The sequence below is a fragment of the Carcharhinus amblyrhynchos genome, chromosome 4, assembly GCF_965287045.1.
Source record: "Carcharhinus amblyrhynchos chromosome 4, sCarAmb.v2.hapA, whole genome shotgun sequence".
In the NCBI taxonomy this organism is placed as follows: domain Eukaryota; kingdom Metazoa; phylum Chordata; class Chondrichthyes; order Carcharhiniformes; family Carcharhinidae; genus Carcharhinus; species Carcharhinus amblyrhynchos.
Genome location: NC_137327.1, coordinates 71854341 through 71866784, shown reverse-complemented (window position 1 = coordinate 71866784; position 12444 = coordinate 71854341). Strand labels below are relative to the sequence as shown.

Here is a 12444-nt window from a genome sequence, read left to right as displayed (position 1 = left end):
CTGTCTCTTAAACTTCCCCTTGAAATGGCCGAACAAGCCACTTAGTTCAAGGGCAACAAATGTTGGCCCAGCCAGCGATGCCTATATTCTATGAATAAATTAAAACTAACCTGTTGTTGGATTACTAGTCCATTGAGATCACCAATATACTGACATCTCCACTAGCAACTACAGTATTTTGGAGAAAGTGTCCACTACCCCTCGTGCATAGACATAACTCTTCAATCACTTTTGAATAGCCTGGCTCTAAGTTTAAGATTATATTCATTTGTTTTAGGCATCTCCACCAGAAGAAATAATTTCTCCATATCTAGGATATTAAATCTTTTCAACATGTTTAGCACATCAGTCATAAATCTTCCATTGGGTATACATGAGCCCAGCTTTGATAAAATAGACTAATGCGGCTAAGATTTGTATGTGACAATCTCTATGTCATTTGAGGTTCTCATTAGTGTCAGTAGATATTTTCACAAATACTGCTCAGTTTACACTGCTATAAATGGAACAGGGCCTAAGTCATTACCTTGGTGATGAAGGCTCGTAAAGACGCAAATGCATGCTTCATGGCTGTCTCAGACTGGCCATTTGTCAACAAGAGGAGGATGTCAAACACTTTCTTCAGCAGAGGGTTGTGCCCATCATCTTCCAGGAGTTGATTCTGAGCGAGGAACAAATTTCAAAATGGTGGATAAAGTCCAATATTCACAGTCCCGCAGCCCATTCAAATAACTTACACACACAGGATTTTAGTGGGCGATGTCTTGTGTTGCTAGTCCAATATTGTGACACATGAGGCCATCTCTGACTTTTCTATATGACAGTGAAAGGACACACACTGTATCTGGTCAAGGATTTTCAAAGCAAGCAGAAAATGACCTGGTGCTAACCTTGAAATTTTGGATGAAGTACGACACTGTATCCAAAACTGTGAGACATGCTTCAGTGGCCAAGTTACCTTCCAACAAAGATTGATGGCTAATATCTGCTTCACCTGTTCCGAAATCTATTTAGAAATACAGGAGAGGAACAAAAGTTTCAAGTCCAAGGAAACATTTCATTAAACATCTTCAAATAACATCCTGACCAATTGCTTCTTCTTTACAGTGTCAGGGACCCAGGTTCAATTCCGGCTTTGGGTGATTGTGTGGAGTTTGCACATTCTCCCCACGTCTGCATGGGTTTCCTCCGGGTCTTCCAATTTCTTTCCACAATCCAAAGATATGTAGTTTAGTGGATTGGCCATGATGAATGAGCGGAGTAATGGGGAGAGGGCAGGGAATGAGACTAGGTAGAATGCTTCTCTGGAAGTTTGGTGCAGGTTCGATGGGCTGAATGGCTTCCTTCTGCAATGTAGAGATTCTATGGATATCGCGCATGCATTATAATGAGAATGAGTGGCTCAGGGTTTGGAGATCCAGAGTTGAAGCATGTGCTAGTTATGTTACAACATAAACAATTGCTTAAATCAAATTAAAAAATCCTTCATTCAAATGCGAGTATTCATGGGAGTAAAGTTCTGCATCTTGAATTGCAGCTGTTAATAGATTCCCTGTTCTGAAATGGATAGTTATTCCATGGGAGGTGGTGTATAATGAGTCTGCATTTAATCAGTCAATCTGGGGAATCACCCAATAGGAAATATTGGTGGAAGAGGATTTCTGCTGCAGATAAGATCAATGATTTGTAACTTGACGTTCTCAAGAATATCAACTATGAGGACTGTCAGATTGTTGGGTTTGACTGGAAACAGTTGGTACCACTTTCTTTCCTTTGTTAGGGGCCAAATCATAAACTCCCAAGTATATTATGAAGTTAGCCTAGACCTCAACTGTTTTTGATTTTGGCATTAGGATGAGTATACAGTGTTCTGCTCCAGATATGATTTGATTGACCCACGAGGAAACTTTTATTAAAACAAACTTTATTTAACAACAGAGAAAGAATTAATGTAACTTTTATCAATTGTAATATTTAAACATGACAAGGTAGAATTCTTAACAACTAACTGTCACTTTAGTTCCAATATAAACAAAATCTTCACAGATGTAAACCCCCTCCTCAGAATTAATTAGAAAAAAAAAACACACAGGCACATGTAAGTTGTCAGACTTTCAGTCTTTTAACATCTCTGGACAGATATAGAAAGACACCTGTCTTCTGATTCTCATACAACATCTCCAGAGAAAAAGCCCACTTCAAACAGCAGAACTTCAGGAAAAGAGACCTGTTTTCTGGCTTATCCCCAATCTTCAGAAAGAGGAAGAGCTACTACACGCTACAGCTCCCAAGCAGCAACTGACTTGATTTCTCTGTGTAAGGCTAGTCCGGACTAGTCATATGATTTTTCCTGTCAATCAAGCCCTACTCAAACCCTACTATAAAAACCCCAGGGGAAAACACTAAAATAACAGAACAGCATTAGCCCAGATTAAAACAAACATTTAGCAAGTGAGATCAATTATGCTTCTGCAACATCAACATGTAGGCTGCCGCTTATAGACAAAGTGGCATCAATAATAGCTGCTCAAACAAATCCTGTACAGGAAACATGGCACAAATCCATTTCTTAAAGGCATAGTGTTGTTACAGCTGTAGGAAGACTATTTTAAACCAGCTAAAAATAAGATCACTTTCCAATCTTCACCTGTGCTTCAAAAAATAACAACAGTGTGAAGTTATTTTTTCAATTCATTTCAGGGTGTAGGCACCATTGGCTACACCAGCATTCATAATCTATCCCTAATTACCCAAGGGAAGGTGGTGGTGAGCTGCTTTTTTGAACAGTTGCAGCCCTTGTGGTGTAGGTACACCCACAGTGCTGTTAGGGAGGGAATTCTAGGATTTTGACCCAGTGACAGTACAAGAAATGTGTATATTTCCAAGTTAGGAAAGTGAGTGGTTTGGAGGGGAACTTCCAGGTAGAGGTGTTCCCAGGTCCCTGATGCTCTTGTCCTTCTAAATGGTAGTAGTTGAGGGTTTGCAAAGTACTAGCTAAGGAACCTTGCTGAGTTCCTGCAGTACATATTATAGATGGTATACATGGAGCCAATGTTTGTCACTGGTTGAGGCAATGAACGTTTGTGAAAAGTATGTCATTCAAGGAAGCTGCTTTGTCCTGGATGGTGTTAAACTTCTTGAGTGTTGAAGTTGCATGCATCCAGGCAAGTGCAGAGTATTCAATCGCAGATTGTAAATTGTGCATAAGCTTTGGGGACGTCAACTGGTAAATTACTCTCCACAGGATTCCTAGCCTCTGAACTGCTCTGGTAGCAACAGTATTTATATGACTAGTTCAGTTCAGTTTCTGGTTAATAATAACTCTCATGATGTTGAAAGTGGGGGATTCAATGATGGTAATGCCCTTGAATGTCAAGGGGTGATAGTTATAGATCATTAGATTATTAGATAGAATTCTTCTATTCTATCTAGATCCTCTCTTGTTAGAGATGGTCATTGACTGGTACTTGTGTGGCATGAATGTTACTTGCCACTTGTTAGCTCAAGCCTTGTACTTAGAAAATTCTAGCAATTTTGTAATTGATGCTGGAGGAGTCTAGAACTAGGGGTCATAGTGAGGAGAAATTTCTTCACCCAGAGAGTGGTGAATCGGTGGAATTCACTACCAAAGTAGTTGAGGCCAAAATGTTGTATGATTTCAAGAATATATTGCTCTTGGGGCTAAAGGGATCAAGGGATTTGGGAGGAAGGCTGGACCAGGGTATTGAACTTGATGATCAACCATGATCATAATGAATGATGGAACAGGCTTGGAGGGCCGAATGGTCTACTCCTGCTACTATTTTCCATGTTTCTATGCGTGGATATTGTGCTATTCTTGCTGCATTTGGACATAAACTGCTTCAGCATCTGAGAAGTTGCTAACGGTGCTGAACATTGTGCAGTCATAAGCTAACATCTTCACTTCTGACCTTATGATGGAAGGAAGGTTATTGATGAAGCAGCTGAAGATGGTTAGGCCTAGGACACTACCCTGAGGAACTCTGCAGTGCAGTTCTGGAACTGAGATGATTGACCTCCAACCACAGTAATCATCTTCCTTTCTGTCTGGTATGACTCCAACCAGTGCAGAGTATTCCTTCTAGTTCCCATTGACTCCAGTTTTGCAGGTCCCTTTGGTGCCTCACTCAGTCAAATGCTGCCTTGCTCTCAAGGACAGTCATTCTCACCGTATTTCTGGAGTTTATCTCTTTTGTCCATATCTGAACCAAGGCTATCATGGGGATCATGAGCTGTGTGACCCTGGCAGAACCCAAACTGAACTTCTGTGAGCAGATTATTGTGAAACAAGTGCCGCTTGATAGCACTGATGATGATTCCTTCCATCACTTTACTGAAGATCAAAAATAAACTGATGGGACAGTCTTCATTAGACTCCTCAGTTGGACACTTGAATTTTTTTGGGAAAATCACCCCCATGTTCTCTGCAGAGTATAAAAATTGAAATTAAAAGCAGGAGCCTGTGAAACATCACCATTAAATCATGTGACCTCCTCTTGAAGCAATCATGCAATTACTTAGATATATAACATAGGGGAAGACCTATGTTTTGAATTTTCTACACCCCCTGCACCTCACTTTAATTTTCACAGATTATCTGAGAGGTTTTGGGGTAGATTTGCTTGCCTTGCCCACGTATTTTGATATTGCAGTGTTGAGGATGGGAATTATATTTGAAGGCATGAACATTTGAAGCTGATGAACAACTGTCTACAATGGCCAGGGGGAAGTGCTTCATCAATAGAATGTCATTACTTCCACAATTTGTTCATGAACCATGTGGCTGGGACTTAATCTTTGCCCAGTGTCACTTCACTGGATAAACACAAGGGATAAGGAGAGTTGTGTGTGCATGTGTGCTTGGACTTACTGTGGTTAAGGGTGAATGAACTGTCCACATGGCCAATTTGTTGAAGTCGGACATGCATTGCTCCTGCTCGGCTCCGAATTGCTGGCATTGTCTGGGACCTCCTCTCAGACGCACTGTGTCTGGAGCCAAATCCTTCTTGTGTCCTGAGAAGAGAAATACAAGTATAACCTCCTTCAAGATGTAACAATTTCTTAAAGTCCAATGCATTCATTAGATTAGATGCTGCAATTTTACAGTTTATGCATTCAAGCGAAAACTGCTTGGGGTAAAGCTAAATGTATCAGAACAATATTTTGAACTGTGGCCAAACAATACATTTACAAGTATGAATAATGTTGGTTATAGATTAAGCTGAAAAGCTGCGGTTCTCTTAGACAAAATGTACTCAGGTGGGCATACGGGGTGGGGGGGGGGACAATGGGGTAGAAGCTATAGACAGATGTGGCTTTAGAACTAGGAGTGGCTGCAATAATGACCAGGATGCTATGATCAGAAGGAGGACTTGCTCTTAATCCTGTCAAAATCCATAATCTCCTCATGCTTCCTGCTGGAGTGAGAATGGAGGGATGCAAGATTAATGGGCAATGATGTAATCCAGCAGGTTCTAGTAATGGATGGCAAATTTAGTTGCATGCAAAGCCATGCAGTATTGTACATCCACTGGACATGAGGAAGTGAAGCAGGAACAACTTACTGGGGTAAGAACAGGGACGGGAGAGAGCAAAAAGTTTGACGTAACATGGATATCAAAGGTAGAGATGAGATAGTGATTAAGCTGAAGTATTGACCACAAAAGCCTTGTGGTGAATGGAAGGCCAAAGATTGAGCCGTTGGGAGTTTGAAAGTTACTTTCTAAGTGAGCTAGGGAAAGTTTTATGTATGCAGGGTGGATTCTGAAGGAAGAGGGATCAGAAGATGCAAATAATGAGACATATAAAGAAACAGTTGGAGACGGTTGTGTCTGTGATTGAACATTGGAAGAGAATATTTGAAGGGTTGCCATTAAGATAAGATAGGAGGATGAAAACCTCCGACTTTGCCTGCGGCTGACATTTTCCCACGCTACTGCAGTGAATGGAGTGTTGGCTGAATGTCAAATTCTCCATTGTCACTTGCAGTGGGGTGGTCGCGGATGAAATTGGAGAATTCCACCCAGAGCATTTATATGGAAGAAGTGCTGGAGAATGATTTAACTTCCCCATATCGTTTTACATGTTTATTTGATAAGCAACTCTCGAAGCCACTGCACATTAGGAATTGACAGCACATCCAATCATATGGAGATAGTGACAGATGGAGCAAAACAGCCTTTTTATTTTGTTTTAATTTGGTAGAACACTATATAAACACACTTGTGGCTGGGGACTCAGATGCTCTTATTTAAACAATTATCTGTACCTTACAATGTTTCTCCGGCCCATGTATCTGAACTGATGGAGACACAACCTGAAACAAGAGAACAGTCAATGATTCATGTTTTGTGATTTACTTTGGTGATATTTGTCATGCTACGTAATTGTAGAATTAATTCAAAGAATTTAAATTACATGTTTTTTTAAATATATATTTTATATGCCCCAAAAAAAGTCAGAAAAAATTGATAATCATTAAAAAAAAGTCACTATTTGAGTAATCTCAACAACTTGACATGGTGGCATGGTGGTTAGCACTGCTGCTTCACAGCTCCAGGGACCTGGGTTCGATTCCCAGCTTGGGTCATTGTCTGTGTGGAGTTTGCACATTCTCCTCGTGTCTGCGTGGGTTTCCTCTGGATGCTCTGGTTTCCTCCCACAGTCCAAAGATGTGCAGGTTAGGTTGGCCATGCTAAATTGACCTTAGTGTCCTGAGATGCATAGGTTAGAGGGATTAGTGGGTAAATACGTAGGGATATGGGGAGAGGGCCTGGGTGGGATTGTGGTCAGTGCAGTCTCGATGGGCTGTATGGCCTCCTTCTGTGCTGTAGGATTTTCTTTGATTTCTCTGAATTTGTAAGTCAGACAAGTAACAGACCTCATTAACTCATAGATCTCAACAGAGATGACACCACATCAGGGGACTGAAATCATTCCATGGGACATTAACAGAATGTATGAAATAGGAAATAATTTGTGGCCAATGGAGGTATAGGAGTGTTTCACTTTATTTACACCAGAGACTGCACTGTGTGACACAGTCAAAGCTTAAGAACATAAAATATAGGAATAAGAGTAGTTCATTAGGCCCATCAACCAAGCCTGCTCCACCATTCAATGCAATCATGGCTGATCCCAGGCTTCATCTCAACTTTGCCGCCTGCTCCCCTTTTCTCTTCATTGTTTGGGTGATGAAAAATCAATCTCACCCTTAAACATATCCAATGATGGAGACCCACAATCGCCCGGCGTAGAGAACTCCAAAGATTCACAACTCTGGTTGAAGAGATCTCTCCTCATCTCAGACAAAATAAAGGGCCCTATGTCCTGAGACTGTGTCCCTTGCTCTGGGTTCCCCATCCTGGCGAAAGAAGCTCTCAGTACCTAATTTGTCAATTTCAATGAGATCACATCACAGTCTTAACTCTGGAGGCTGCACTGAGTTACAAATATGAAGAGAGATGTTGTTTTATTGGACAATGTCAGATTAAGTTTAAGTTTATCTGTTATTGACACAAGTAGGCTTACATTAACACTGAAATGAAATTATTGTGAAAATCCCCGAGTTGCCACACTCCAGTGCCTGTTTGGGTACACCGGGGGAGAATTTAGCAAGGCCAATGCACCTAAGCAACGTGTCTTTCAGGCCTTTGGAGGAAACCGGAGCACCCGAAGGAAACCTACACAGACACGGGGAGAATGTGCAGACTCAACACTGACAATGACCCAAGGTGGGAATCGAATCCAGGTCTCTGGCACCGTGAGGCAGAAGTGCTAATCACTGTGCTACCACTGCATCACTAATCGCTGTTATAGTAACTGCAGCTGTTTTTAGTCATTCTACCCATTGATTCAATCATCTTGCATTCCAGATCAGTGGTTGGAAAGACTCACTGTTCTGTGAAATGTTTGGCATCAGAGTGGTACCACCTCCAGTGCTGCATTTAACAACAGTTATCCCAAAGGTTCGTGCTGCAGTGAGTGTGAGTAGATTACCAATATGTTGAAGTTACCACACAGAAACAACCACCTTTTGTTTTACATCATGGGCTGGCCGGGCCAACATTTATTGCCCATTCCTAATTGCCATCCATTTCAAACAGAATTTGAGAGTCAACGACAATGCTGTGGGTCTGAAGTCACACTAGGCCAGGTAAGGATGGCAGATTTCCCTTAAAGGACATTCGTGAATCAGATGTGTTTTTATGACAATTGACAATGGTTTCATGATCATCATCATTAGACTTTTAATTCCAGATTTTTATTGAATTTAAATTGCACCATCTGCCATGGTGGGATTTGAAGCTGGGTCCCCAGAGCATTACCCTGGGTCTCTGGATTACTACTGCAGTGATAATTTCACCGAGCCACTGCCTGCCCTTGTGTCACTGATTATCCTCCATGTGAGCAAATATTCCTATATAGCTATTTTGACCTGGAAATTGGAAAAATGTAAAACATTAAGCCACTTTGCTTGTATCACCAGCAATATAGTACTTACTCCAAAATTGTGAGGTAGTCCACGAGTTCTTGAGAGGACATTTTGTTCCAATAGCTCAACAGAGCATCTTCAAAAGACACAAAAGCAGGTTTACAACTTGTTGAAGGTTAAAATGCAATGTCACATGTTCTCTATAAATGTGCAACACATAGAATATTGGAGTTATAGGTAACAGCTGAAATACTACATTAAGAGGATGCAGATATTACATTAAGAGGATAAGATATTTCAATTATAAAGCAAATAGTAATAATATATTAAAATCTATTGTTCCAATACAAATGGCCCTCACTTACATTTACCAGTTGGATAGACTATTGCACAGCATTCTGTCATACCTCACCTTCACTGTTGGTCCAGTTCTTTTTATGGACTCATTCTCAAGGATATTACTGACATGGCTGATATTGTTGTTCATCCTGAATTCCTTTGAAAGAAGTTAATAGTCAATCACACTGATGAGTGATTGGAGTCAGATATCGACTCTCTGAATGATATAGGTGAACCTATGCTGAAAGTCTCCTGTTGTGTCCATGACAGGGATTCTCCAGCGCCACTGAACTGAATGGAGTTTTGACTGAGTGCCAAATTTTTCATTTTCACTGGCAGGGGAAATGATCTCTGCTATCCTTCAGCCCCAATCGCAGTTTACCACAATTTAATTTCCTTGCTGCCAATATTATGTGCTTCCAATACAACATGCCTCTGTGCTTCATCCATTGCTACATTCCCCAAGTAAACCAGTGGTATGATGCATAAGAATGAACTTTAACCTTGCTTTCCCTAATTTACAAGATCCCTTGCCATAAATGTCTATTCAAATGTTTTAGATGGGTGTTAGTTACAGAATGGTGTGACTTAAAGAAGTCTTCGTAGCCTTCAGTAGATTAAGTGTCACTCTTTATTAACATGTCAAACTATTTATACATGTATAGCAAAGGGTACAGGCTATCCCTGTATTGAAATTTTATCCCATCTCTGCTCAACACCACACTACTTCCTGGATCTGAGTTTCTCATCCTTTGAGCTAAGATCAAGCATCAGGTCAAGGCCAAGATGGGGTGCAATGCCTCATCTGGTCAGCTTGGATCTTGTAAGTCTCTCCTGTGACTATCATGAATTGGATTCAATTGGAATTTGGTTTTTGGAGCAAGCAAGGAGATGGATTCGGGTTTGCCTGATCCACTCTGAGCATTGTAACTTTAAGAGGAACGGTAAACATTTTATAAAAATATGCCTTCTTACAGTGGTACTGTGTGAGTGGTAATGTACTTGGACCCACATGAACCCTGTGTTTGACCATTCTACTATAGTATGCAGCATTGAGAAGGTGGTACTGAGGCCCATAGAATGGCCATGTTTCTAATCACATCTTCAATGACAGATGCAGCCTGACTTGTCACTCAGTGGTGAACAGCTCAGTGTCTTCAAACAGCCATGAGCCAGAACTGTTCAACTGTGAAAATCCAATGTGCCTAACTAAGTGTTCAGAAAAACTGAGTGCTTCCTTTCTCTCATGCAAAGGCAACTGTGTGAACTCTCCTGTACATGTTGGAGCAGAAACAGTCTGGAGGCATCACTGGGGAATTCCAGTTGTAGTCGTAGCTAGAAGAAATTATTCAAATATTTGACACTCATCAATCAGCAGCAGCTAAGCACTGAGAACACTTTAACAGCAGCCTCTTCAACGAGAGTCACTTACCATGGATTGCGTAGCAATCAGAATATAGAAACAGCCTGTTTGTTTATTCTGTTCCCTTGTTCCTCACACATCCATATACCTGTTCTTAAATGCTGACATCAGCCTTTGAAAAATAGTTTTTCTTGCATTGTGCCCTAGCCCTCATATCCATGGCTGGAACTTTATAGCTCTGTCACAACCAGGGTGGGACTGGAAAATGCAGCGAGACATTCAAAAGGCCACTGTCTTTGGCAGGACTGGAAAATCCTAACGCCAGGAGAGGCTGTAAATCTTCACCTCATGTGCTTTGGTTCATTCTACCGCAAGAAATAATCCATGCACTCTGGGCCACTGTTTAACAATTTAAAAGACCTCCATCAAATTGCGCTTTAATCTGCTGTATTGTGACAAACAGTTCCATGCATTTCCCAATATTTATATCTCCTCAGGCTGAATCAATTGCCTCAACATCCAACCTTTCACGTGGAGCCTAAAACTGAACCTCTTAATCCTTTCAAAGTAACATATCCCACTATGTCATCAAGATCTCCTTTAATCTTCAAGCCAAGTCCAATGCACTATTCACTCTATCCATGATCTGCTCTGTAGCAATTTAGCCACGCACCAGTTTCTGTCATTTACACCCTTTATTGGGAACCAACGGAAAACAATGCTCCCAGTCAGGTAGTCATCACCTCAGGACCTACAACTCGCATCCAGGTAAAGTTAAAGGCTTTAAAAAACCCCACTAGCTTCTTCCCATTTGGCGAAACTCCTGCTCACTCAATAAGGCAGCTCCTACTCTACAAAGCCTATGGGTAAATCTATTGATAACCCATCCCTCTGTGGCCTTCATCGCCATCATAACACAATCTGATGGTAACAGTTCTGTGCAACCACCACAGCCAGAAAAACACAGACAAACATTAAAAGCCATGCCAATCACAGACACACATACCAGATAAGATCATTTCTTAAAAGAGTAAAAACATCATGTACAGTTCCCCCAGAGACCGTGTAGCAACATGCCAGAACACATGTCAGATTTTGCTCTCGCTTACATTCATGGCCTGAAGCAGTTTCAATGGTTCTGTTCTGTTTTTTCTTTCCTTTCTCATTGCAGACTGTTCAGTTTTTACAACCAATCTCAGGAAAACCCTGGGTCAGGTCACTTACTAATGTTAAATTCTCTTAGCTGATTGAGTTTGTCATTTTGATTTAACCAGCCCCACTTCTTACAGCAGATTCACAGGAATCAAGTTGCAGCTCCCAAACACTGAGGAGTGGGATAGTGAACTGTGAGGGTCACAACGTAAACATGACATGCTTTCAAAGTAGACTTTGTCCTAAACTTCTTTGTATTCCCACACACCTCCATGACTAAGGTGAGACTGATGGCGTAGTGGTAATATCACTGGACTAGTAATCCCCAGGCCGGGGATCAGTTTGCTCAGTTGTCTGGATGGCTGATTTGTGATGTGGAGCGACACTAACGGCATGGGTTCAATTCCTGTACTGGCTGAGGTTATCCATGAAGGCCCACCTTCTCAGCCTCACTTCTTGCCTGACGTGTGGTGATCCTTGGGTTAAATTACCACCAGTCAGCTCTCACCCTCACAGTGGGGAGCAGCCTGTGGTCATCTGGGATTAAGGTGATTTTAATCACTTGGTCCAGTCTAATCCCACCATTGCAGTTGCCTCAATTAATACAATCTGGATTTAAGAATAATAGTCTCAGTTATGGTGACCATTAAATCATTGCTGATTGTTGTAAAAACCCATCTGGTTCACTAATGCCCTTTTGGACAAGAAATCTGCCACCCTTACCTGGTCTGGCCTACAAGCAACACAGTGGAGTCAATATGGTTGATTTTTAACAGCCCTCTGAAATGGCCCAGCAAGCCACACAAGTCAAGGGCAGAAATGCTTGTCTTGCCCATGATGCCTGTATCTCACGAAAGATGAAAAAACAATTGCTGTCTGGTTTTTTAAAATATTTATAGGATCAAGAGAAACCAGAACTGCACGATAAGTCATTTAACATTCCAACATCAAACTACTGGATGCACACTATAAATTCAAATGCTTATATTTGGAAGTTCAGATTTACATCAGATTGCCTGACTCTGCTAACTTCTTAGATGATCATCTTTTTCTTAGCGTCATGGTCATAGAGATACACAGCTTTTGGCCCATCTCGTCCATGCCGTCCAGGTTTCCTAAACTGAACTAGTCCCAT

The 12444-nt window shown here is 41.3% G+C and overlaps 1 protein-coding gene across 2 annotated transcripts in view; it reads right to left on the bottom strand.

The window, feature by feature from the left end:
• Positions 1–12444, bottom strand: part of LOC145342110 (dedicator of cytokinesis protein 11-like) — a 269092-nt gene that overhangs the window by 81172 nt on the left and 175476 nt on the right. For both annotated transcript variants that reach the window (XM_080187331.1, XM_080187332.1), the window contains exons 36-40: positions 8525–8591; positions 6290–6337; positions 4892–5034; positions 891–1006; positions 527–661 (exon numbers count right to left, since the gene is read on the bottom strand). In XM_080187331.1, coding sequence (XP_080043457.1) covers positions 527–661; positions 891–1006; positions 4892–5034; positions 6290–6337; positions 8525–8591 — 509 coding nt within the window. The remainder of the gene's footprint in view (positions 1–526; positions 662–890; positions 1007–4891; positions 5035–6289; positions 6338–8524; positions 8592–12444) is intronic.